Source organism: Anguilla rostrata, chromosome 3 (assembly GCF_018555375.3).
Source record: "Anguilla rostrata isolate EN2019 chromosome 3, ASM1855537v3, whole genome shotgun sequence".
In the NCBI taxonomy this organism is placed as follows: Eukaryota; Metazoa; Chordata; class Actinopteri; order Anguilliformes; family Anguillidae; genus Anguilla; species Anguilla rostrata.
Genome location: NC_057935.1, coordinates 72,809,196 through 72,834,702, shown reverse-complemented (window position 1 = coordinate 72,834,702; position 25,507 = coordinate 72,809,196). Strand labels below are relative to the sequence as shown.

Below are 25,507 nucleotides of genomic sequence, written 5' to 3'. Positions count from 1 at the left end.
TGAAAACCAACAAGACACAGGAGGGCACAATTAACAATCAAACCAGGACAGGGTGGGAACAACGAGACACAATCAGAAACAATAATAAAATAATTGAAAGCAATAATGCAATTAACAGGGGAACGAGCAGGACACAAAACAGAAGTGCCGCCATCTGGCGGCCCAACAAGGAAAAACAGAGACAGAAACAGAACCATGACGGATGTAAATTCAGACATATGTAAAATATCTTAATGGTAATATGTAATGTGGACAAAATGTAAAATCCTAAGCCTAGATGGTCTGAAAAGTCAACTCATTATAAATATTTTAAAAAATATTGCGTAACCAATTTTTTTCTGAAGCAAGAACACTTGACATAATCATGTGGGTTATTAATATTATATCTGATGGTATAGACCGAAATCTCAAAACAACTGTATTTTTGACTGTTGATGTTGTAAAATCGAATAGTTAATGGATTCAAATAAACTTCTGCAGAGCATTATTTCCTCAAGTTGAGTTAAATGTCCTTCCTGAAGACACCAGTAGGTGGCAGTAGATTCACAGCGGGAGGCTCACGGGCTGCGTGTCTCAGGGGTGAAGAAGCTGTGTTCCTGGTCCCGGGAAACAATCCCAGGATTCCTCACGAGAGCAGGGGGGTTTGGTCTGTAGGCTCCAGCTTTCTCTGGAGGGGGTTGTTACACAGGTTATTTACAGGCTACACTGTAATCTCCGCAGTTGTTACAGGTGATACCCCGACTTTACCTGAAAGGGGAGATCTGTCAGAAGGGACATGAGCACAGGCATGAGCGCAGGGATATCTCTGAGGAGCCAAACAAAATACACACACTCACACACACAGGCACATGCATGTGCACACACACACACACACACACACACACACACACACACACTACAAAATTCAATTTCTGAAATTGTGAATATGCACAGATGAGAAGTCTGCATCGATATGTGGATTACTTGCCTGGTCGCAAACATTTGGCCCCAACGTTAAACTCAGTTACCTGGAAGGAGTGAGGAAGGAACTTCAACACTTTATTAAACAGAAATAAACTGTCAGTTGGAGCTGGACTAAAACAATATAAGGGAAATCAAACAACATCATTAGAAGAACTAAAGAAGACATAATGCCGAGAACAGGGCATTCAGCAGACCTCGTCTTGCCATTAATCAGCCGAAACATATAGTGTAGATTAAATATTCTTATTCTGAACTATTTACACTGTTTAGCACAGTACAATGCTCGATGTAAGAAATAAACATACTCTGATCTCTGATTCGTTAATAGGTTAATGTAATGCTAATATAGTTGCTTATCGTATGATTGTTCTTTGAGTAATTCTATGCAGTCGATTATTTTAGTAAGGCTAATTTGCCTTTTTAATAGTGGAGCGCCGTTCGGTACTAATAGATATCGTCACAAAAATGAGAGAGAGAGAGAGAGAGAGAGAGAGAGAGAGAGAAATGACCCACCCCTCACAGATGTTTATCTGCTGCAGAGAAAAAAACTACTCTGCTCCCTTAGCTGCAGCTTAATTATTAAATGTTGATTCGTAATTTTAAACCTGAGACGACCAAGACAAACAACTTGGTATTTCCCGCAGTTTCAACAGTGTTTCATATTGCCTTCTAATTGTAGGGTTAACATTGTTAACGTTTTTTAAAATTTATAAACACACCCTTTCCTGGTTACCGTATGAGGAGGGGGTTGGGGTAATTAAATTTGACTGGTTGCAAGACCTTCAGCTACTTAAGCGTGTTTGAAACGAGGCTCGAATTATAGCCAGTATTTCTACCGGTTAAGTGCAACCGAGTGAAACTTAGCGAACATACATTTCCAGCTCAGTTTCAGTGCTCAAAAAGAAAAGCCCGACTTTTATTCAAGTCGACGACGGTAAGTTAAAATATGAATTGGTTTCCCCAACAAATCGATCCCGTCATTTTATCGTAAGAGGCGATTTCTGAGGAAAACACGCCTTTTAAAAGAAGTGTTGAATTGTACCGAGGCAATTTTATAACACGGCCGTTCTGCATTAAGGGGCATTTTACGGACCCAGATCTTAAACCACAGATTTTTAAAAATTCCACCCAAATATGGCACGCCCCCTCCACAGGTTCCATTTTATACAACAGCACATAATTTACATTACAAGATATTTCCTGTGCTTGTGTGTTCTCCAGCTAAAGCTAGACAGCAGCAGGGTAGCCAGAAATACTCTTATGGCTGGTCCTGCACAGAACTAGGTGGGCCAGACCTTCCTAGGTGGGCATTCACAGCTGGCGGTGGTGCTTCAGCCAAGACAAACAGGTGGGGCCTGGATACTGTGTAGGTGGCCTGGCTCAGCCTGACTCACCCATCCCTGCATGGTCACTAGAAAGAGCCCGCGGGTGTCAGTTCCATAAAAATTTTCAGTTTTATGGAACTATTTTGAAACACCAGATTGGGACGCCTGTACTTGTGGCAGCTTTGGCGGGGTCAGATGTTGTGTTTCTCACCTGCAGGGCTCCAGGATGGAGGTGCTGGACAGCAGGAGGACCGTGGAGGTGCTCAATGGCAGGAGGAGCAGGGAGGTGCTGGACAGCAGGAGGACCATGGAGGTGCTGGATGACAGGAGGAGCAGGGAGGTGCTGGATGACTGGAGGAGCAGGGAGGAGCTAGATGACAGGAGGAGCAGGGAGGTGCTGGATGGCAGGAGGAGCAGGGAGGTGCTGGATGGCAGGAGGAGTGGGGAGGTGCTGGATGGCAGGAGGAGTGGGGAGAAGGAGTTGGATGGCGGCACGGGTTCAGACGCTCCTCTAGGGTTCCATTACCGCTTCGACGGCGAGGGGCGCCTGGTGCGCTGGGACACGCGGGAGCCCTTCCTCTTCCGCTTCCGGAGGGGCGACGGGTCGCGGAGGCGCGAGGAGGAGCAGGAGGCGCTGGGGCGCTACATCACCCAGCACGTGTACCGCCTCCTGGAGGAGCAGTGCGGCCTGCGCCGTGTCCCCCTGCCCCCGCCCGGCCGCGCGCCCGTCTTCCTGAGCCAGGGGGCGCTGGCGAGCAGCAGGCCGCTGCTGGTGCTGGTGCAGGACCGGGGCACGGTGCGCAGTGGGCAGTGGAGCTGGCAGGGCATTGCGCGGGACGGGGTGGGGGCGGGCAGCCAGATCCCCTACGTGCAGCGGGCGCTGCAGGAGCGCTGGGGCGTGGCCCTGCTCAACCCCAACGAGGGTGGGGCGTCGCCCGAGGAGCACGTGCGCCACGCCTGGGACGGCCTGCTGGCGGGGGCAGCGGCCGGGCAGGTCGCCGTGGTGACGCACGGGTACGGCGGCCTGGCGTTCGTGGACCTGTTGTCGCGGCGACCGCAGGAGCTGCAGCGGCGGGTGTGCGCGGTGGCCTTCATCGACTCCGCCCACAACCTGTGGCACCAGCCGCTGGGCGGGGCCGCGCGCGATTGGCTGAAGGCCCACTCCAGGAAGTGGGTGCTGAGCTCCAAGCCCGCGAACCGCTCCGTGGGCTCGCTGAAGGCCGACTGCCCCCAGCTCTCCGCCGGGACGCTGGACCGCCACAGCGCCCCCGCGTCCTGCATGGACGCCGTGTTCCGCTACGTCACCAAGGCGCTGCGGTCCAAGCCCCCGCCCTTCGGCATCATCACCCGCAGCAAGAGCCGGCCTCCTGGGGGAGGGGCTAGGCCCCAGCACGCTAACGCCAACAAGATCTAGCCAGTGGGAGAGATGTCTCGCTCAACCATCCAATGCACTTGAGCCAGTGGAAGCTTAGGGACCAATCAGAATGGGACTGGTGGAGCACCTGTGTATTTAAACATCTCCAATATAGCATCCTGTCCCTCTGAGCTGAGTTTTTGTACAGAATGTATCTCTCTTGCTCACAAGAATTGTAAATGTGTAGCTTTTTTTCTCTCTGTATCAGTTATGCTCAATAAGATTGTTTTTTTTTTTTTTTTTTTTTTTGGAAATTGAACTTGAATTACAATTCATTAAAATACTTAATGGCATCTGAACTTGTGTTTTCTCAGATTTGTGTTGTAGCCGTACGGCTGAAATTAAAACACACAGAGGTTTCATTCCTGCAGAACAGGTTTCAAGTTCTGACTATCACTCAGGTGTACAGGTGGAAAATCCAGGTTCAGAAAGTATAAGTTCTTGCCAGTATTTTGTTTTATTTCAACAGGGAGCAGCAGTGTGTTCAGTAGTGATGAACAGTTTGTTCAGCAGTGTGTTCAGTAGTGATGAACAGTGTGTTCAGCAGTGTGTTCATAGTGAGAGCATGAGACAGTGTGTTAATGGGTGAGGACAGTGTGTTCAGCAGTGTATTCAGTAGTGAGGGGCAGTGTGTTCAGCAGTGTGTTCAGTAGTGAGGGGCAGTGTGTTCAATAGTGAGAAGTGAGGAGCAGTGTGTTCAGCAGTGTATTCAGTAGTGAGGGGCAGTGTGTTCAGTAGTGAGGAGCAGTGTGTTCAATAGTGAGAAGTGAGGAGCAGTGTGTTCAGCAGTGTGTTCAACAGTGAGGAGAAGTGAGGAGCAGTGTATTCAGTAGTGAGGAGCAGTGAGCAGCAGTGAGGAGCAGTGTGTTCAGTAGTGTGTTCCGCAGTGAGCAGCAGTGAGCAGCAGTGAGGAGCAGTGAGCAGCAGTGTGTTCAGTAGTGAGGAGCAGTGTGTTCAGCAGTGTGTTCAATAGTGAGTGACATCCAGCACATCTCCAGGAGGCCGCTTCCTGTTTTTATTTTCACTGTCACATTTTCCACTGCTATTCGTGGCCTTTCTGAAAAAAAAACAAAAAAACCTGAGAACTGAATATCCAGATGCTGTTTGCAGGCAACACATCACTGTAGAGACGCTGCAGTTCCACTGAATACTCTTTTCACACAGAAAGCCTCCCTGAGCCCAGAGACCAGGGCTCATTTTGGATGCTACCCCATAAATACGGTCTCTTTTTCAATCATAAAATTGTACATAGAAAACCTGTCAATCACACACAGCAGGGCTGCCCAACCCTGCTCCTGGAGATCTACCGTCCTGCAGGTTTTCACACCGATCCTATAAAAGTACATCTCGTTCAACAGCTAGACATCTCGTTGAGCAGCTAATTAGCAGAATCAGGTGTGCCAAATTGGGGTTGAAATGAAACATTGCAGGACGCCAGATCTCCAGGAATGTGGTTGGGCAGCCCTGACACACAGCGTAAGCAGCAAAGGAGGAGTAAAGGAGTAAAGCCTGGTGTTCAATTACAGAGGCTCAGCACAGACTGGGAGAGGGAAGTGACAGGTTGTGCAACATTAATACACTCATAAACAGGGCCACCATTTTCTGCACAGAGGTTTTCTCAACTGTGTTTACATAGTCCCTCCGCATGAGGTCAGTGGAGCCTCGTTGCTCACACGCTAGCCAATCACATTACACATCCCCGTACAGCTGCCATCCCTTTCAGCTCAGTTCATTAATAACAGACTTTAGCCCATCAGCCCTCACTGTAGCGCATTAACTACTCTCAGTGACTCATGACTGCTGACTCTAATCCACCGCTAACTGTAGCTTGACTCGAACACCACAAATCTGGAAAGAAAGAAATGAAACTAGAATGAAACTGCAGACAGGATACAAACAGTGAGAAAGGTTACTAGAATGAAACTGTGGACAGGATACAAACAGTGAGAAAGGTTACTAGAATTAAACTGTGGACAGGATACAAACAGTGAGAGAGGTTACTAGAATGAAACTGTGGACAGGATACAAACGGTGAGAAAGGTTACTAGAATGAAACTGTGGACAGGATACAAACGGTGAGAAAGGTTACTAGAATGAAACTGTGGACAGGATACAAACGGTGAGAAAGGTTACTAGAATGAAACTGTGGACAGGATACAAACGGTGAGAAAGGTTTCCACCAGAAGAAACGTAGTGACAGGATAGCACAACGCCACAAAGGTTCTGTGACTGTGCAAGTGATAAGGTGGAGTGGTGCTTACTGTGAATGAAGAGTGTGGACAGGTGGTGCTTTATGAGTGAAGTGGGAGGGTCGGTGGAAAGGTTGTTGCGCTGTGCCCAGAGAGGAGGTGTGTGTGTGTTTCAGCAGTGATGAGGGGTACAACGTGTGGTCCTTCATGAGTGCAGTGAGTGGTGTGTGCGTGTGTGTGTGTGCTCCTGTGCATGAGTGAGTGAGTGTGTGTGCGTGTGTGTGCTTCTGTGCGTGAGTGAGTGAGTGTGTGTGCGTGCTTCTGTGCATGAATGAGTGAGTAAGTGTGTGTGTGTGCGTATGTGTGTGTGTGCTCCTGTGCATGAGTGAGTGTGTGTGCGTGTGTGTGTGTGCTCCTGTGCATGAGTGCGTGTGTGTGTGTGCGTGTGCTTCTGTGTGTGAGTGAGTGTGTGTGCTTTGGTGCATGAGTGAGTGTGTGTGCGTGTGTGCTCCTGTGCATGAGTGAGTGAGTGAGTGTGTGTGTGTGTGTGTGTGTGTGTGCGCGTGTGCTTCTGTGTGTATGTGTGTGTGTGCTGCGCATGTGTGCGCGCGTGTGTGCTTCTGTGTGTGTGTGTGCATGCTTCTGTGTGTGTGTGCGCTGCGCATGTGTGCGCGCGTGTGCTTCTGTGTGTGAGTGCTGTGTGTATGTGTGTGTGTGTGTGCATGCTTCTGTGTGTGTGTGCGCTGCGCATGTGTGCGCGCGCGTGTGCGTGTGCTGTGTGTGCATGCTTCTGTGCACATGTGCGTGTGGGTGTGTGTTTGTGTGTGCTGTGTGTGTGCATGCTTCTGTGTATAAGTGCTGTGCATGTGTGTGTGTGTGTGCGTGCGTGCGTGTGTGTGCTGTGTGTGTTTGTGCACTCCCTATTGCCCATTGCATGGGAATGGGTCAGAGTGTTTGAGGCCCAGGGGCTGACCCCTGTCCTCAGTACACACCTCTGTGTGTGATAAATACTGAGCTCACACTGCGCTGCCAGCTCCCAGCGTTGCTAAGAGACGCCACACATTGCATCAGAGGAGTCCAACAGCACACACACAGTCACTGTTATTATGTACTTCCAATAAACACATTTTTCTTTTTTATCTCCCAAAAGTAAAAGCTGTTTTCTCTCTTTCCCTTCTCTTCCCCCTTTCCTCTCTCCCCTTCCCTCTCCTCAGCCCCATCTGCTGTCATCACCCCCCCCCCCCTCCCCTCCCCCTCCCAAAGTTTGGCTTGAGTGGCATCTCGCCGATTTCCCCACAAACACCCTAATCTGAGCGACTGGGGGACTGGGGGGTACAGGGAGGCATTCTTATCCTGACTTCTGTTCACATTCAGGTTTAAACAGCTGAGAATAGATCTACAATACATCTCGACAAATGTTTTAATTTAGAAAATACAATAAAAAGTCCTTTTATTGTGCCTGACATTGGGGTGGGGGTGTGGGGGTGTGAGTGAGGAGCGGCAGTGGCGCTGGTGTTGGCCCAGGCTGGCTGATATCAGAAAGAGAGAAGTCACACAGAAAGCAAACTTTGCTTGTTGATTGGCCAGAGCACACTAACAGTGTGTGTCCTTATGATCTTCTGGAAATATCCAGAATATTTCTCTTCCCCCCCCTCAGTCCGAGGGCCTCCCCCCTTCTTCCAGAGCCAGGATTCCATGGCCCTCCAGTCCTTCCTGTTTACAGCACCCGGTTCTGTTGCCATGGCTACCTGACTCCAGATGTTGGGCTCCTGAATCCAACATCTGCACAGCAGTGATTACTGCGAATTCAGCGTCCCCGCGGCAACCAACAATAAATCGAAATAGTGCTTTTGCTGGAGTCCAGCAGCCATTCCACCGATTGGCTGAAGCTGAGCAGGAGTGGGCGTGGTCAGTACATGGACTGAAGCCTTCCAGGGGAAAATGAAGTTGGAGCTGGAAGTGGAGTTGGTGGGCCAGCAGGGGGCGATCTTCCCTCTGGTCAAATGAACCCCAGGGCGGTGGTGGGGTCACTGTGCTGTAGGACATGCCATCTTCCGGATGAGAGGTTAAACCGAGGTCCTGACTCACTGTGGCCATTAAAGATCCCACAACACTCATTGCAAAGAGTAAGGGGTTCCCTGGCGTCTTGGCGAAATTCCCAACCTGGCTCTCTCAACCTGCCGGCGAAAAACTGTTCTCTCCATCTTCGCCTCAGCTGATGTGTGGTGAGTGTTCTGGCGCAATAGAGTTTCCCCCTCTTCACTGTGAAAAGCATTTGATTTGAGAAAAGAACAACATAAATGCTAGCCATTATTATTCTTAAGAGCTGATTACATTCTCTGAGCTCACAGTTTGTAAATAAACTTTTCAGGGGAAAAAAAATTCTATTTCTGTCTTGAAAAGGAGCAAACACCAGCTACGCTACTCTCCTACCAGCTATGAACTCCTGCAGCTGAAAGAACGCAGTAAATAACAGGAATAAAACTGACACTTTCAAAAAAACGTCTCAGTCCCTAAATCTGCATCTAATACCCCTGGCCCCGAAGCAATACTGTGCACGCGCGGAAATATTCAAAAAATTGGCTACAGGCGCACTTAAGAATCCAGGAAAGCTCCCAAAAAGCGCGAGACATATCAGTGTTGAATTTTAACACGGTTCCCAGATATTTTCGTGTTATTGCAATAATCGGACCTGCGCGTTACTAACGACAGTAAGGAAGCCGCTACAAGAAAAACGCATTCTGTGGCTAGCTGAGCTTTATTAGGGGAAGGATAACTTATATTAATTCGTTTTGCTTTTATGCAATGCTACTGTAATTGCTTTGAGGAAATCGTTTAAAACACAGTCTATTGCGCAAACAATTAAAGAGAAATTTCGATCATTTTGTTTAATTTATCTGGCGGTACGGATAGCCAACTCTGTCCGTGACTGTCCGTGACCCAGAGCTAACGATGCTAGGTTGCGTCCAACTGGCGCTTCTCGCGCTGCTGTGCGGCGAGGTCACCACGGGACCGAAGGTGGTCAAGAAGCCGCCGCGCGCCCGTCCGTGTCTGGACTTACCGGAAGAGATCCTGGAGCAAATGTTCGGTCGGCTCTCGGTCGGCGTCCTCAGCGCCTTCCACCACACGCTTCAGCTCGAGCCCGCGGAGAGCGGAAACCTCACCTGCCCGTCAGCGGGTCGCGCGAGCCCAAGCAGCAAGTCCAGGGCGCCCGTCAACGTGCTCAGCATCTCCCCCTGGGCATACAGGTAAGCGCAGCGATCTGCAGACGCACCGTGTCTGGCTATAAGATGACGGCTCTTCATGAAAAAAGTGTGTTCTTCACATATTACAGCGCACTGTACTTCTAAAAGGAGGACGTATTTGGTTTTCAATATATAAGTTGCAGAGAGGGGGCGTAAAAACATCCACCCCCACCCCATGTGCAAGTTATATATTGAAAACCTAAAATGCAAAAATGCCCACCTTGAAGGCAGTAATTCCTGCATTGACCACTGCATTCATTGTTTCATTTCAAATCCAGTGTGCTGGAGTACAGAGCCAATACAAAAGACCATTGCTCTAGTGAGATCCAGGTACTTGATGTGTTCCATCTTAATAAGCACATTCGCGGCAGCTGAGCAAGGACCTCAGATGCGTTGTATCAGGTGAGCTTGAGGTGGAACACACCAAATACCCGGATGGGCTCGGCTGGGGGGTCCCCGAGGGGGGGGGTTGAGGAATCGCCGATGTAACCGCTCCTCGCTGTCCGCAGAATAACCCACGACCCCGCGCGGTACCCCCGCTTCATCCCGGAGGCCTACTGCCTGTGCCAGGGCTGCCTGCTCGGCCCGCGCGGCGAGGAGAGCGTGCGCCACCGCAGCGCCCCCGTCTACATGCCCACCGCCATCCTGCGCCGCACCGGCACCTGCGCCGGCGGCCGCCACACCTACGTGGAGCGCTACGTCTCCATCGCCGTGGGCTGCACCTGCGTGCCGCTCCTGGATGAGCGCCCCGAGGCCGGAAACCAGAGCCGGGAAGGGGAGGAGCGGAGAGCGGGCGGAGCAAACCGGAGCTCAATGGCATTGCGACAGAGAAATAGGTACGACTCCAAAATTCTCACCACCGGATAAGTCGAGAGTCCAAGACATGACCTGCATTTCAAATTAGTTTCTCGACCATAAAGCAAATACTGCCATCTGCTGAAAACCTGTGGTCATAACATCACAACTTCTCAGGTTAGGACTCCGCGCTGAGTGCGGGCGAGGGAGGGAAATTATATTGTGCCACAAAATTAACTCGGAAACAAATTCGCATTGCGTGAGAAGGACTTTCAATATTTATTCATCAATACCTATTTTTCTTCTTGTGTTTATAATAGATAATATGTATGTATTCTGTAGACTTTTTCATAGGTATTACTATTTTGTGGGAATTGTGATACAGCCATACCCCTCAATTATGAAATTTGTATGACTCTCATAACTTTGTAAACTTTGATATTTGTATTTTTCAAAAATAAAAGAAAGTTATGAAATATGCTATATTTCCCAGTCTCGTTTTGCATTTGTAGTGGTGTGGGGACATTCGGTGGTGTGGCTGACTGTATTCCTTTTTTGTATTTTGCACAATTTTCATTGCATATGGCAACAAAGTATGATACTAGGTCAAGCTATCAGATGCCTCTGTCTGTCTGCCTACCTGTCTGTCTATCTATCCGTGTGCAATGGGGGACAAACACAATCATTGTACCCTGTGTTGTAATTTTAAACTTTATTTTTTATCTGCTTTGGGAAGCACTTTGTGCTCTATGCTTGCAAAATGCTATATAAATAAAAGGTATTATTATATTATAGCAAAAAATGATGGATCTGAATCCAACAGATCTGTAAGACACTGAGGTCTCTGGCTTTAGCTTCTGAGCCCAAGCTGCTTGTGTGAATACCCCATTCACCTCTTTACACTGATAGGTAATGTGATCTAATTAAAATGAAAAGTTAAAGTGACCAGCAGGTGGTGCTGTGGAGACTGCGCCCAGTGAAGACGGAAGTAATCCCCAATGAGAGGGTCGCGCTCGCCCACAGATCCCCACACTTCAGCCCAGAGACTGTACATTTAAAACTTTATTTATGGAATAGTGTAGAAAGCCTTCCGCAGTTTGTACAGTTACACAGAAAAGGAAAAAAAATCACAGATGGAGAAACCCTGCTGTCTCTACTGCCCTCTGCTGCCCACCACAGGAGGTGCACCATTACCACCCCAATTAAAGGGACAGTTCATTTTCTGGAGTTTTAAGAGAAATATCACTTCATGTTTTTGATTGGCCCCAGATCGTTTGGTGCGCCATATTAGAATAATTTAGACACAAAGATTTCTGTTGACCACAGCTTTACACTGGCTACTAAAGGGGCATCAACAGACATTTGGTGTAAAGCAAAAAAACACATTTCTAATACCTCCAAAGCAGGTTGTACAGCATCCTTGTGTTTTCACAGGCTATACGAATGAACACATTCATCTTCTAGCATTTATTCATAATTTTAAAATGTTATTTTGTACCTGTATTTGTTCCCTTCTCAGTCCATCATTGGCACAGGCTCGTTCCAGTGTTCATGCAGGTCTAATGTTAGCCAAGCTACTGGCAAACTGAAACTGTAGCTGTGGTTATAAAACAGACGAGCATTTCAGCTACGCTGACAAACTATTTAAAGATGAAGCAGCTTATCCTCAATGGCACAAATACAGCCTGGACCAATCAGAACACGAAACAATATTAAAAGAAAACTCCAGAAACTGAACTACCCAATTAATACCCCCTCAATATTTGCACTGCACCACACCCCCTGCTTGACCCCCCCCCCCCCCTTCGGTCATCCCAGTGGTGCAGTTCAGACCCCCCCATGGAGAAAGGCCTGCTCATTCTTACACTCCGACTCGCTGCCCAAGAAGTAAGACACGCCCCCTCGGGTTTTGGGTGAGGAGTGTAGCTTAGCGACAGAATAGTAATTTCCATGGTGACAGTAATAAATGTCAACACAGCAAAAGTATTTTAACAATAAATCAACAAATCACATTCAGAGAAAGTGGTGCATGTTTCAGGGTCAAACTGAACAGCTGCAGCACTCCCATATGAACCCCCTGCGCACGCACACACACACACACACACACACACACACTATACACACACACACACACCTTAGGTCAGAGGGAAAGTGTGTAGGGAGGATCTGCTGCAGCGTGGTGCTGAGTCAGTGGCAGGGGGAGGGTGGGCAGTGTGACCTTTGCCATCTGCACTGACCCCTCAGCTCCTAAAATACCTCCCAAGCCAGCCAGGGGGCAGGGAGTGGGGCGAGGATGAGGGTGAAGGGGGGCGGGGGGTGAGGTGTTTCACTTCTCTCGAGTCTCTGAATTTTCGTGCAAAATAAATTAATAATAATAATTATATTTTGAGGTAGTGTTATCTTTTGATTGACACAAATCGCATGACGGTTATGTGTAAACTATAAGGAAATTTGATTTGATTTTCCCCCACTCCCTAGGGTAGATAAATACCTGCCCAGAGCAGGTATAACCCTAACCCACACCCCACCCCACCATGGGTCAGGCCTCAGCAGCTTCTCCCTGGTGCATTCTGCTGTGTGCTGATGAGCGACAGACAGAGTCACTGAAAGAGAAGCACAGCATGACCAGCACTGGAGCATGACCAGCACTGCAGCACTGGAGCATGACCAGCAGCATGACCAGCACTGCAGCACTGGAGCACTGGAGCACTGGAGCATGACCAGCAGCATGACCAGCACTGCAGCACTGGAGCACTGGAGCACTGGAGCATGACCAGCAGCATGACCAGCACTGGAGCACTGGAGCATGACCAGCACTGGAGCATGCAGAGGAGCATGACAGAGCATGAAGCACTGCAGACTGCAGCAGAGCAGACCAGATGCAGCACTGGAGCAGACAGCACTGGAGCACGAGAGGACTGACTCAGGCAGCATGGAGCATGAGAGAGCATGACCAGCACTGGAGGCAGAGAGCAGACCAGCAGCAGGAGCAGAGCACTGGAGCAGATGACGCAGGGCAGGGCATGACCAGACACTCAGCACTGCAGCAGGAGAGAGAGAGGGCAGAGACACTGCAGGCAGCTGGAGATGACCGAGCAGATGGAGGCAGCACTGCAGCACTGCAGCATGACCAGCACTGGACGCAAAGGGCATAGGATGCACTGGACAGACAGCAGATAGACAGACTGAGTGGGTGAGGGAGGGGCAGAGAGATACTCAGGGCAGCAGAGAGAGAGAGAGAGTGAGGGAGAGGCAGAGACACTCAGGGCAGCAGAGAGAGAGAGAGACACTCAGGGCAGCAGAGAGAGAGAGAGAGAGAAAGGGAAACAGCGAAGGAGGTATGACTGTAATGACTTTTCAGCCCCCCTAAATATCACAGATGCCTGTTCCCTTCACACAGGAAATCTGCAAAGACGACACTGCAGCTAAACGTTCAGAGTTAAATCCACTGCACCCCACAAACCCTCACTCCCACCCTCCCAACCCAGTAAAGCAACATGGTAAAAAAAAAAATTAAGTACAGACCCTCTAAATAATGTATACTGAAAATGCATAGTAAACCAAAAAGAATTTACATTGAAATTTTTAAATAATGTTACAGATCTACAGCTATCAATCCCCTGCAATATCTCGTCTGGCCACTAGATGAGGGCATGGCATGACTGAAAAAACAAACAAATGCATCATCAATTTCATTTAAAGTATGTCTTCATGGTAACAATAGGCTGCAGACCACATTCTGTTTTTGTTTAAATCACGTGACCACAATATACTAAATTTACAATCCTGCTAAATTACACACTCCACTTGAGAAAGGACCAGTCCAAGTAGCAGAACAAAAATCTTTTTTTTTGTAGTCATTATCATGCACTAAAACAGGTACAGCTAGTCTCTGCCACTAATTCAATACATTACACGCAAAAACAAGAAACAAAAAAATATATTTTCCACTTTACCTTTTGTATGTGTAATTTTTTTCAATTTTGTAATATTTTTTGGAAAACAAAACCCAAAACAACAGCATAAAATTAAAAAAGCTCAAGAGAAGAATTACATCATCATCATCATACTTAATAATATTATCATTATTATTTCCCATTAAGAACCTTGTGTGGTCAAACACAGCACAGCTGTCATCGGAAAGCACGGGGGGGGGGGGGGATGGGGGGTATTGACGCTGAACTTTGACCCCCTGTGCTGCGGGGGGGACACTAGTGTGTAGGTTTGGGGGCAGAGCTGGACAGTGTGGGGGGACAGATCCACAGACAGACAAACAGACAAACGGGGAGACTGCAGGTTCCGGGCCGGACCAGAGCCGGACTGCAGCCGGACCAGAACCGGACTGCAGCCGGACCGCAGCTGGACCAGCTGCCCAAATTTCTCAAATACGCCAGTATGGGCACAGGCCCCCTTGGATTGACTAAACCATCCCAACGGACACGCCGGCTGAGAAAGAGAGGAACCAGCACATCTACAGTCAGCTAGACGCCATGCTCATCGTCATGGTAATGGAGAAAGCTGCAGGGGTCTGTGGTGTCAGCCCGACCCACACTGTCCTGTTCAGGTCTCGGGGAACGGGGTGTGTACAGGGATGGGGAACGGTATTGGGGATGAGGTAATTGGATGAGGGGTGGGGTTATGGGGAGAGGGTAGGGGTTCTGGGGTGAGGGGTGTAGTAATGTGATGAGGGCGGGGTTACAGGGCAGGGGTGGGCGGGTTACGGGTGAGGGGCAGGGTTACAGGGTGAGGGGCGGGGTTACAGGGTAAGGGGCGGGGCTACGGGCTGAGGGGCAGGGTTACAGGGTAAGGGGCGGAGTCACATGGTAAGGGGCGGGGTTACGGGCTGAGGGGCGGGGTTTCAGTTGTGCATCTGCTCAAAGAACTTGTAGGTGGGGTTCTCATAGCCGTTCTGCTGCATCTTAGACAGGTGGCGCTCCTCTGGGGTGACCGCGGCATCCACCTGAGAACCAAACACCCCAATATTACACACGCCTGTTACCCCAACATTAAACCCAGCGGGTACCCCAATATTACACATGCCGTTTACCCCAACACCAAACCCAGCAGGTACCCCAATATTACACACACCTGTTACCCCAACATTAAACCCAGCAGGTACCCCAATATTACACACGCCTGTTACCCCAACACTAAACCCAGCAGGTACCCCAATATTACACACGCCTGTTACCCCAACACCAAACCCAGCAGGTACCCCAATATTACACACGCCTGTTACCCCAACACCAAACCCAGCGGGTACCCCAATATTACACACACCTGTTACCCCAAGACCAAACCCAGCGGGTACCCCAATATTACACACGCCTGTTACCCCAACACTAAACCCAGCAGGTACCCCAATATTACACACACCTGTTACCCCAACATTAAACCCAGCGGGTACCCCAATATTACACACGCCTGTTACACCAACACCAAACCCAGCAGGTACCCCAATATTACACACACAGTTTTTACCCCAACGCCACCACATTTACAAAGCACACAGTGGTTACCCCGTCATCTCTCTCGCCATCCTCCCTCCCTCTCTCCCCAGTCCCCCCTCCCCCTCTCTCCTCCCTCCCCATCCCCCTCTCTTCCCTCACCTCTATCACTCCATGGTGAATGGAAGTGTACTGCTTCTTCCTCAGCATCACCAGGGTGATGACGATTACAGTTGCTATGACGACCCCGCCCACCATCAGCCCAATGATGGCGCCCTTATTGGAGCCCACGTCCTCGGCAAAGAATACCTGGAACAAACACGCACCTGTCAATCATCTGAGACTGTAGAGTGTACTGTATGGATGTAGTACATGTATTTAGTGGATATTTTATGTACGTGCGATATACAGTATATAGTACAGTGAGTGAACACTATGTATGATGTATATATATATATATACAGCACATTTACCACATATGCATACAGGTGTGTATACTGTGTGTGTGGTATATGTAGAGCAGTGTGTATATTGTATGCATATATGGTTTATACCAGTTTTTGATGATGAACCTCATATCCAGCACTGTGTCTCTCCTCAGTCTCCATTCTGAGCTCAGGAATCTCTCCAAACTTCAGTCCAGAGCCTGAGAGAGAGAGAGAGAGAAGGGTGAGTGAGATTGAGACACAGACAGATGCACACACACTCTCACGCTCTCTCACTCACACTCTCACACACACCTGGCCTTGTGGGAAGTCCCCTGTCTGGGGCAGGACGCACATCTACAGGTTCAACTGGAGAGAGAGAGAGTAGGGGAAGGAGTGGGAAACAGAACATTTACATTTTAGGTATTTAGCAGATATTCTTATTCACAGAAACTTAAATACCTTTATGTGATAGTTACACAGGTCTATATGCACATAAGAAATTCATATTAAGACCCTGTGTGTATATAGTGTATTGTGTGTGTATATTGTATTGTGTATAGTGTGTATAGTGCACAGTGTATTGTGTATAGTGTGTATGGTGCACAGTGTATAGCGTATAGTGTGTATAGTGCATAGTGTAGTGTGTACAGTGTATAGTCTATAGTGTGTATGGTGCACACTGTATAGTGTATTGTGTATAGTGTGTATAGTGCATAGTTTATTGTGTATAGTGAGTATAGTGTATAGTGCACAGTGTATTGTGTATAGTGAGTAGTGTATAATGTATTGTGTGTATAGTGCACAGTGTATTGTGTATAGTGAGTATAGTGTATACAGTGCACAGTGAGTCTAGTGTATAGTGTGTATAGTGTATAGTGCACAGTGTATAGTGTATTGTGTGTATAGTGCACAGTGTATGGTATATTGTGTATAGTGAACAGTGGATTGTGTATAATGAGTATAGTGTATCCAGTGCACAGTGAGTCTAGTGTATAGTGTATAGTGTATAGTGTGTATAGTGCACAGTGTATAGTGTATAGTGTGTACAGTGCATAGTGTATTGTGTACAGTGTACAGTGAGTCTAGTGTAGTGTGTATAGTGCACAGTGTATAATGTACAGTGCATAGTGTATTGTGTATAGTGAGTATAGTGCACAGTGCATAGTGCACAGTGTATAGTGTGTACAGTGCACAGTACATAGTGTAGTGTATAGTGAACAGTGTATTGTGTATAGTGAGTATAGTGTATCCAGTGCACAGTGAGTCTAGTGTATAGTGAATAGTGTATAGTGTGTATAGTGCATAGTGTATCATCTATAGTGAGTATAGTGCATAGTGTATAGTGTACAGTGAGCACACACCATGGTTCTGGGTGTTGGCCTGGCCAAAGCTCTCGGGGTGAATGAAGCCCCGCCCCTCCTCAGGCAGCAGGAGGTCCACCGCGGCGGTGCTGTCCGGCAGGTCGGGCATCAGAGCGTCATTACCGTAACTGACCCGTACGTCACTCTGCAGAGAGGACACCTGCTGGGACATGCCGGTCTGCTCCCTCCTCATCAGCTCCTCTGCAGGGGGGGAGGGGGAAGAGAGAGAGAGAGGGGAGGGAGAGAGAGAGAGGGAGGGGGGGGGGAGGGAGAGGGGCAGAGTGAGGAGAGAGAGAGGGAGAGGGAGGGAGAGGGGCAGAGTGAGGAGAGAGAGAGAGAGAGAGGGGTGCGAGATACAGAGAGAGAGGGGGGGGGAGGGAGAGAGGGGGGGACACCAGTATGAGAAAAAAATGTGCAGTAATGCAGGTAGTTTGAGCCAATCAGTGCAGGTGGGTGGGGTCGAATAAAGAGAAGGTCTGGAAGTACAGATGTTGAAGGGGCGGAGTTGGTGAGATTTGGGTAAGTGAAGTTGGTGAGATTTGGGGGTGGTTACTGAGAGGTAGGGGGACCCCATTATGAGGGAGCGAGGGGGCAGAGACAAACAATAAGAGGACTGGGGGGTGGGGGGGGGGGGGGGGTGGACTCACCAACTTGGTCGTGGATCTGATCAGAGACCCCCGGCACCTTGTACAGCAGCCCCAGCGACTGGTTCATCCTCTCCTCTATCACTCTGAGGTGGGTCAGAACCTGGGGTCATAGGTCAGAGGTCACAGCTCCACACAAACCCACATCACATGGCCTCTGTTACGTTGTCACAGCAGTAAGAAAATACAGACACACACCGCCAAGCTCACGCTAAATCCCAAAAGCATGATGGTCCACATGAATGAGTGGAGAAACAGATCTACCGCCCCTCCCCTCAGAGAGGCCAGTGGTGCATCTACACCCGCGGTCTGTATCTGCTGTGTATGTGCGGTCAGTGTGTACGATCTCTACGTGGTCTGTATGAGTGGTCTGTATCTGCGGTCTGTATCTGCTGTGTGTGTGCGGTCTGTGTGTACAATCTCTATGTGGTCTGTATGTGAGGTGAGTATGTGCAGTCTGTATCGGCTGTGTATGTGCAGTCTGTGTGTACAATCTCTACGTGGTCTGTATGAGTGGTCAGTATATGCAGTCTGTATCTGCTGTCAGTATGTGAGGTCTGTATCTTCTGTCTATGTAAGGTCTGTATCTGCTGTCAGTATGTACGTTCTGTATGTGCTGTCTGTTATGTTTAGGAAGTAAGTCAGCCTGTATATGGTTGAACAGATCAGGCGGTGGAGGCAGGATTTGGGGGGTACCTGGGGGCGGATCTGAGCGGCCTTTTTGGGGTCCACCATGCGCACGTGCTCAAAGTGTTTGAGGGTGTGCTGTCTGTCCTTCTGCTCCGCACGAACGTACTTCTTCAGCAGCATGAAGACATGGCGGGGCTAGAGCGCAACGGGGAGAGAGAGAGAGAGAGAGAGAGAAAGCGACAGTAAAAGAGAGAGAGGTGAGGATGGTGTGTGCGATCCTGGGGGGGTCTGCCTGTAGGGAGGTGAGGTAGCTCAGTGTGTGGGGTATTTTACCCTGGGGGGGTCTGCCTGTAGAGAGGTGAGGTAGCTCAGTGTGTGGGGTATTTTACCCTGGGGGGGTCTGCCTGTAGAGAGGTGAGGTAGCTCAGTGTGTGGGGTATTTTACCCTGGGGGTCTGCCTGTAGGGAGGTGAGTAGCTCAGTGTGGGGGGGGATATTTTACCCTGGGGGGTCTGCCTGTAGGGAGGTGAGGTAGCTCAGTGTGGGGGTATTTTACCCTGGGGTGTCTGCCTGTAGGGAGGTGAGGTAGCTCAGTGTGGGGGTATTTTACCCTGGGGGTCTGCCTGTAGGAGGTGAGGTAGCTCAGTGTGGGGGGATTTTTCCTGGGGGGTCTGCCGTAGGAGTGAGGGCTCAGTGTGGGGGTTTTACCCTGGGGTGTCTGCCAGGGGAGGAGCTCAGTGTGGGGGGTGGTTTCCTGGGGTCTGCCTTGGAGGTGAGGTAGCTCGTGTAACCCGGGCTCTGAGTAGAGTCATGTGTGGCGTTTACCACGCAGGTCATCGCCTATGGACTGCAGCCTCCCGCCAAGAGCCTCCACCTTCTCCTGGAAGACGCTCTGTAGGGAGGAGAAGTCACGTGTGGGTATTTATGGGGTGTGTGGGGGTGGTGTCGTGTGTGGGGTATTCTGGGGTGTGCTGTAGAGAGGTGAGGTGCAGGTGTATTTTTGGGGTTGCTGTGAGGAGAGAGGTGTGGGCTGGGGTTGCTGTAGAGGTGAGGTGTCGTGTGTGGGTGTTGTGTGAGAGTGAGAGCAGAGAGTGGCGGCGGTGTTGGTGTGCTCACGCCTGTGCGTCACGCGTGCTTCATGGCAGTCTGCTAGGTTTCCTGAAAGTAAGAGAGAGAGAGTTGTGTGTGTGTGTGTGACAGAGAGAGAGAGAGTGTGTGTGTGTGTGACAGAGAGAGAGAGTTGGTGTGTTGTGTGTGTGTGTGTGTGTGAAGAGAGAGAGGTGGTGTGTGTGTGTAAAGAGAGAGAGAGTGTGTGTGTGTGTGAAAAGAGAGAGAGAGGTGTGTGTGTGTGTGTGAGAGAGAGAGAGAGAGTGTGTGTGTGTGTGTGTGTGTGAAAGAGAGAGAGGAGACTGTGTGTGTGTGTGTGTGACAGAGAGAGAGAGAGGGGTGTGTGTTGGTGGTGTGTGTGTGTGTGAAAGAGAGAGAGAGAGTGTGGTGTGTGTGTGTGTGTGTGGGTGTGTGTGTGTGTGTGTGGGTGTGTGTGTGTGTGTGTGTGAAAGAGAGAGAGAGGGAGGGTGTGTGTGTGTGTGTGTGTGCTGGAAAGTGTGTCACCTGAATGACGGCTTTCTTATCAGCTCGTGGCAGGCTCTTTGCTTTCCTCTCCGCCTCCTCCCACTCCCTCATCACCTGGGGGGGGGGGGGGTGCAGGGGGAGAACATGGGGGGCAGGGAGAGAGAGGGGAGCGGTGTCACATGTCTGTAACATGTCTTTGGAAACACAGGGCAGTGCTCCGTGTACATTTCATTTATCCCTGGCAGAAATGTTAACACTCAACTTCAGACACTGAAATGAAGAGCAGAGCTGCCCTCTGACTTTGGGACTGATCTCCTGCTGCTGATCACTTTTAGATCGATCAGTGCTGATCACTGAGACTGATCACTGAGACACAGAAGCTTAAGCCCCATTTAGATCAAAACTGGCACAACCACACAGGCTACATCAAAATGACAGTGAAATGACTGTTTCCATAACAACAGATTACAGGTTAGCTGCGCTGATCGCTCATTCTAACTCCATCTTGTTGGCGGATGATCATTTAATTCAGTTTTTTTTAATCCCACCCAGCCTTTAAAAATGCACAAACGAGTTGTCCATCTAATAGACTCCTCAAAAAGTCTCCCCTCCCCTTCACTCCCTCACTCTCCCTCTTTCCTTCTTCCTCCTCTCCCTCTGTCCCTCTCTCTCTCTCCCTCCCTCACGCACGCCATCCCTCCCTCGCTCACCTGAGACATCCTCTCCCTGTGTTTGGCCTCCAGTGTTTCTTTGGCCTGCTGGAAGTGGGCGTGTTCGTTGTCATCCGCAGGTGCGTCCAGGTAGCGGTCCACAGCGTCGGCCGGGCTGGGGGCGGTGGTGGGTACTGGGGGGGGGGTTATTTCAGGAAAGGGTATGATAAAGGTAAAACTTCATACCAATATATCCCCAAAATCCCACAGGCATTGGTCTCAGACAAACTGGAGGATTAGAGAGTGAGTGAGTGTGAGTGAGCGAGCGGGCAAGTGAGAGTGTTAGTGAGTGAGTGGTTTAGTGGTTCAGTGAGTGGGTGAGGCCCCCCCCCACCCACAGTGCGTAGGGCCAGACGCTCATTAACACACGATGATGTCTGTGCACCCTCTACACACACTCTACACACACACACACACACACACACACTCTACACACACAGGGTCTAGGCTGTAACGCTTCCATACGAACAGACCCCTCATCGCCACACCAGTGTGTGATCACATCCTCAGTGTACCCCGCACATCCATCCGTCTGAACCCCAAAGAAGAGCTTCCAGTGCTGTTAATAACACACACACCACACACACACACACACAGCACACCACACCACACACACACACACCACACACACACACACTCACACACACACACACACGCACACACACACACACACACACACACACACACACACCGCACACACACACCACATCCTCAGAGTACCCTCCACATCCATCCCTCTGAACCCCAAAGAAGAGCTCCCACTGCTGCAAATAACACACACACACACACACATCACATCTTTAGAGTACCCCGTTGCTTAATAGCACACACTTTGAAAGCTCGCCGCACACACACACAGCAAACCTCACATAACCAGAACGCCTACGTCTAATCCCCTCTGTCATTATCAGAGAATGCACACCAGGATTACTGCGGGATTGTGGGATTGGGGGATTAGTGAGCAGGTGCAGCCGTGGCTTCACAAGGAAGGCGGAGCATCACTCAGTCATAGAGAACAGAGGAGAAATCACACACCACTCAGTCATAGAGAACAGAGGAGAAATCACACACCACTCAGTCATAGAGAACAGAGGAGGAATCACACACCACTCAGTCATAGAGAACAGAGGAGAAATCACACACCACTCAGTCATAGAGAACAGAGGAGAAATCACACACCACTCAGTCATAGAGAACAGAGGAATCACACACCTCTCAGTCATAGAGAACAGAGGAGAAATCACACACCTCTCAGTCATAGAGAACAGAGGAGAAATCACACACCTCTCAGTCATAGAGAACAGAGGAGAAATCACACTCCTCTCAGTCACAGAGAACAGAGGAGAAATCACACTCCTCTCAGTCATAGAGAACAGAGGAGAAATCACACACCACTCAGTCATAGAGAAGAGGAATCACACACCTCACAAACTGAGTTAAACTCAGAACAGATTTCAATAATCAAACACCACTCAGAAGAAGTTAAATGAGTTTCCGAAGAGAACTTAAGCTTGAGAGTCCATTCTGAGGTTCAGAAGTATAGATCTGGTTACAGCGCGTGGCCCTGGAGGGCAACCGCACCGAAAAGCGCACACAGTGTGAGCAGACCCGAGGGGGCGGGGTTAGTTTGACTGGCGGGCTATCGGGGGGCGGGATTAGTGAGCCACAGCGCGTGCCAGGGGCGGGACTTACGCACGCTGCCGCAGACGGACAGGCAGTACTCCTCTGACTCAAAGTTATTTCGGTTTCCCCCACAGCCCCCGAACAGGAAGGGGGTGCAGTGCCCCTCCTCATGGTCATAGTGCCAACGGGGCAAGCTGCCCGAGCAGGGTCCCGAATCTGCCCCCTCCCAACACACCTCTGCACAGGAGAGACAGCACACCGCGCTAGCTCTACATACACACTACACACTTATACACACACACACACACACACCTCTGCACAGGAGAGACAGCACACCGCGCTTGCTATATATACACTATACACACACCACGCACGCGCGCGCACACACACACACACACACCTCTGCACAGGAGAGACAGCACACCGCGCTCGCTATATATACACTATACACACACCACGCACGCACACACACACACACACACACACACACACCTGCACAAGAGTCACAACTCTACCATGAGCAAAGTGACCGAGTACACACTCATGTAGAAACTACACCTATTTTCACTTTGCTCAATGTTGACTGACAGCAGCCTGACGTGTTGAAGCCCCGCCCCCAGCTCCTACCTCTGACCACTTCCTCCACAGACTCAGTGGTTGTGGTGGTGGTGGTTGTCATGGCGACGCTGGTGGTATGTTCCCCCGGCTCCCGCTCGTCAGCTAAGTCCTCCAGATCGTCGTCCTCGCCGTCACCATCGGAGTCCTTCTCCTGCTCCTCTTCATCATCATCATCGTCCTCATCATCCTCCCTCACAGCTGGCCCCGCCTCCTCCTGAACCACAGGCTCCGCCTCCCGGGGCATGCTTGGGAGGAAGTGAGGACAGAAGGGTGCTTTACCTCCGAACATTCTGCTCCATCTGAACACAGCAGCGTCAGCGTGTGTGTGTGTGTGTGTAATGTGTGTGGATGTGTATGGGTGTGTGTGTGTGAGTCTGTGTGTGTGTTATAAGTGTAGTGTGCTGTAGTCGTGTGTATAATGTGTGTTATGGTTGTATAATGTGTGTGGATGTGTATGGGTGTGTGTGTGTGAGTCTGTGTGTGTGTTATAATGTGTGTGTATGTGTATGGGTGTGTGTGTGTGTGTGTACCTATTGTCGGTGTAGTCTGTCTCAGCCCCGCCCCACCACACATCAGAATCATCCTCGTCAGGCTCCACACTGTCTGCCTCCCGCTCGGCCTCTGAGGGACAGCACACAAACTCCACCCCTCGGAAACGGTCAATCCCACACGGCAACAGCATCCCGTAGTCATGGAGATTCATGGAGCGGTCCCCACAGGACTGAAGAATGAGCGAGAGAAACAAAACAAGCAGCAAATCAGTTACTGCAACGATAGGAAAGCATGCCAGGAGATTGTGTGTGTGGCAGTGTGTGTGAGAGTGCGTGTGAGTGAGTGAGGACCTGTGTGAGAGAGTGTGTGTGTGAGTGTGTGTGTGTGTGTGTGTGTGGGCATGTATTACTATCTTTGTGAGAACCAAATGTCCCACAAGGATAGAAAGATGAGGAAGACCTTTTGCTGGTCCCCACAAGTTCAAGAGGCTGTTTTTAGGGTTAGGACTTAGGGTTAGAGGTTATGGAATGAAAGTAAGTCAATCGGAAGTCCTCACAAGTATAGCAATACAAACGTGTGTGTGTGTGTGTAAGTTGTTAATGAAGGTAAAATGCATGTGTGTGAGTGTGTGCATGTTGTACTGTACATCAGCCTACCGCGTGTGCTGTACTGCACCACAGCGCCCCTCTCACCTCTTTGGCCACAGTGTGCCAGTGCAGGTGGCTCTCACACATGTCCATGCGCTCCTGGTGCAGGAACTTGCATCTGTCAGGAACCAGCAACGCATCGCTCACAAATTCCCCTACTGAGAAACACACACACACACACACACACACACGCTGCTGTTAATACCCATAATGCACTCACACAGACTCACAAATGCCTCTGCTAAGAAACAAACTGTTGTTATAATAAGCCACACTGACGCAAGATCTCTCATTAGCAAACAGAGACACTGCTCCACCACCACCACACCCTCACTCACACTCTCACCACTCTCCACTCCTCACACTCCTCACACCACCACACACACACACACACACATACCCAGGCAGCGGTAGGGCACCACGATGTGCAGGTGACTGTGGCACTGCTTGCGGCCTTTCTTGCACCAGTTCTGGATGCTGATTGGCTGGTTGGCCTCCACCACATTGGTGATCTGAAGCTCAGGGTAGACCTGCGGGGGGGTAGGGTTAGTGAGGACTCTCTACCACGTTGTCTTCATCCCACATCATCGTCCTCCTCCCCTCCACTTTTTTTTCATCTCTCTCATCCGTACTCCTCCCACCATACACCTCTCTCTCCTCCCCCCCTGCCCCCCCATGCCCGCTGTACCCCTACCATGCCCCAGCCGCTGTACCCCTGGAGTACTGCAGGATGCCCCCCATGCCCGCTGACTCCTGGCATACTGCAGATGCCCGCCACTGTACCTCCTGGAGTACTGCAGTGCAGCCTGCTGCCCCCCCATGCCCGCTGTACCTCCTGGCAGTACTGCAGGATGCCCCCCCCATGCCCGCTGTACCTCCTGGCAGTACTGCAGGATGCCCTCCTGCCTCGCACTAGGTCATGCTGCTCCTGGCAGTACTGCAGGGCATGCCCTACTCAGTTGCAGATGCCTGCACCCGCATCGGGTGCCCCCTGCATGAGCTCGGTCGGCACCTTGCCCGTCTGCACGTTGATGTGCATGTTGAGTTTCCCACAGAACATGGCAACCTGTGGCTCTGCCAGCAAGCCCATGGAGCCGTCTGTGGGCACCTGGAGAGACAGACAGACAGGCAGAGAGACAGTCAGACAGGCAGGCAGGCAGACAGACAGACAGACAGTCGGACAGATAGAAAGACAGGCAGACAGACAGAGAGACAGGCAGACAGACAGGCAGAGACACAGGCAGACAGACAGACTATCAGAAAGACAGTCAGCTTTTATTATTTCCACCTACTAGCAGCAGGAATATTTATGAACAGGCAATGCACTACTGTACTGCAATTACATGTCACATGAGCAGTGAGATGTTCTAATCCCAGCTAACTTGCCAGCAGGGGGTGCAAGTGA

The 25,507-nt window shown here is 50.0% G+C and overlaps 3 protein-coding genes and 1 long non-coding RNA gene across 5 annotated transcripts; 2 read left to right on the top strand and 2 right to left on the bottom strand.

Moving 5' to 3' along the window:
• Positions 1-1,744: 1,744 nt before the first annotated feature.
• Positions 1,745-4,001, top strand: si:ch73-41e3.7 (uncharacterized protein LOC572312 homolog). Of its 2 annotated transcripts, XM_064329728.1 has the most exons (3): positions 1,753-1,897; positions 2,185-2,311; positions 2,506-4,001. In XM_064329728.1, the coding sequence occupies exon 3, from the start codon at positions 2,515-2,517 to the stop codon at positions 3,700-3,702; it is 1,188 nt and encodes a 395-aa protein (XP_064185798.1). In that variant the 5' UTR covers positions 1,753-1,897; positions 2,185-2,311; positions 2,506-2,514; the 3' UTR covers positions 3,703-4,001. The 2 variants fall into 2 exon arrangements, with proteins under 2 accessions (XP_064185797.1, XP_064185798.1); XM_064329727.1 differs by lacking the exon at positions 2,185-2,311 and having other exon boundaries at positions 1,745-1,897.
• Positions 4,002-7,853: 3,852 nt separating this feature from the next.
• il17d (interleukin 17d) lies at positions 7,854-10,416 on the top strand. The gene is made up of 2 exons (XM_064329726.1): positions 7,854-9,139; positions 9,646-10,416. Exons 1-2 carry the CDS (start codon positions 8,844-8,846, stop codon positions 10,001-10,003), a joined length of 654 nt encoding a protein of 217 aa, XP_064185796.1. The 5' UTR covers positions 7,854-8,843; the 3' UTR covers positions 10,004-10,416.
• A 559-nt stretch (positions 10,417-10,975) lies between these two features.
• LOC135251873 (uncharacterized) lies at positions 10,976-12,757 on the bottom strand. Its single transcript, XR_010329214.1, has 2 exons — positions 12,706-12,757; positions 10,976-12,640 (listed from the first exon to the last, which is right to left on the bottom strand). It is a non-coding gene; the product is annotated as an uncharacterized LOC135251873 (long non-coding RNA).
• Positions 12,758-13,256: 499 nt separating this feature from the next.
• LOC135251975 (amyloid-beta A4 protein-like) lies at positions 13,257-25,083 on the bottom strand. Its single transcript, XM_064329857.1, has 18 exons — positions 25,078-25,083; positions 24,978-25,004; positions 24,503-24,632; positions 24,148-24,260; positions 23,494-23,684; positions 22,973-23,208; positions 22,415-22,582; positions 20,723-20,856; positions 20,052-20,126; positions 19,266-19,320; positions 18,775-18,881; positions 18,508-18,636; positions 17,815-17,914; positions 17,168-17,368; positions 16,119-16,172; positions 15,933-16,024; positions 15,541-15,687; positions 13,257-14,891 (listed from the first exon to the last, which is right to left on the bottom strand). Exons 1-18 carry the CDS (start codon positions 25,081-25,083, stop codon positions 14,790-14,792), a joined length of 2,067 nt encoding a protein of 688 aa, XP_064185927.1. The 3' UTR covers positions 13,257-14,789.
• Positions 25,084-25,507: the final 424 nt, after the last annotated feature.

Excerpts from the sequence above, each read along its gene's own strand:
- il17d (XM_064329726.1), top strand. The coding sequence starts at position 8,844 with ATGCTAGGTTGCGTCCAACTGGCGCTTCTCGCGCTGCTGTGCGGCGAG. Across the intron at positions 9,140-9,645 it reads ATCTCCCCCTGGGCATACAG|AATAACCCACGACCCCGCGC; the intron begins GTAAGCGCAGCG and ends CGCTGTCCGCAG.
- si:ch73-41e3.7 (XM_064329727.1), top strand. The coding sequence starts at position 2,515 with ATGGAGGTGCTGGACAGCAGGAGGACCGTGGAGGTGCTCAATGGCAGG.
- LOC135251975 (XM_064329857.1), bottom strand. Across the intron at positions 20,127-20,722 it reads ACAGGGAGAGGATGTCTCAG|GTGATGAGGGAGTGGGAGGA; the intron begins GTGAGCGAGGGA and ends CCCCCCCCCCAG. Across the intron at positions 18,637-18,774 it reads TACAGGCAGACCCCCCCAGG|CCCCGCCATGTCTTCATGCT; the intron begins GTAAAATACCCC and ends GTTGCGCTCTAG.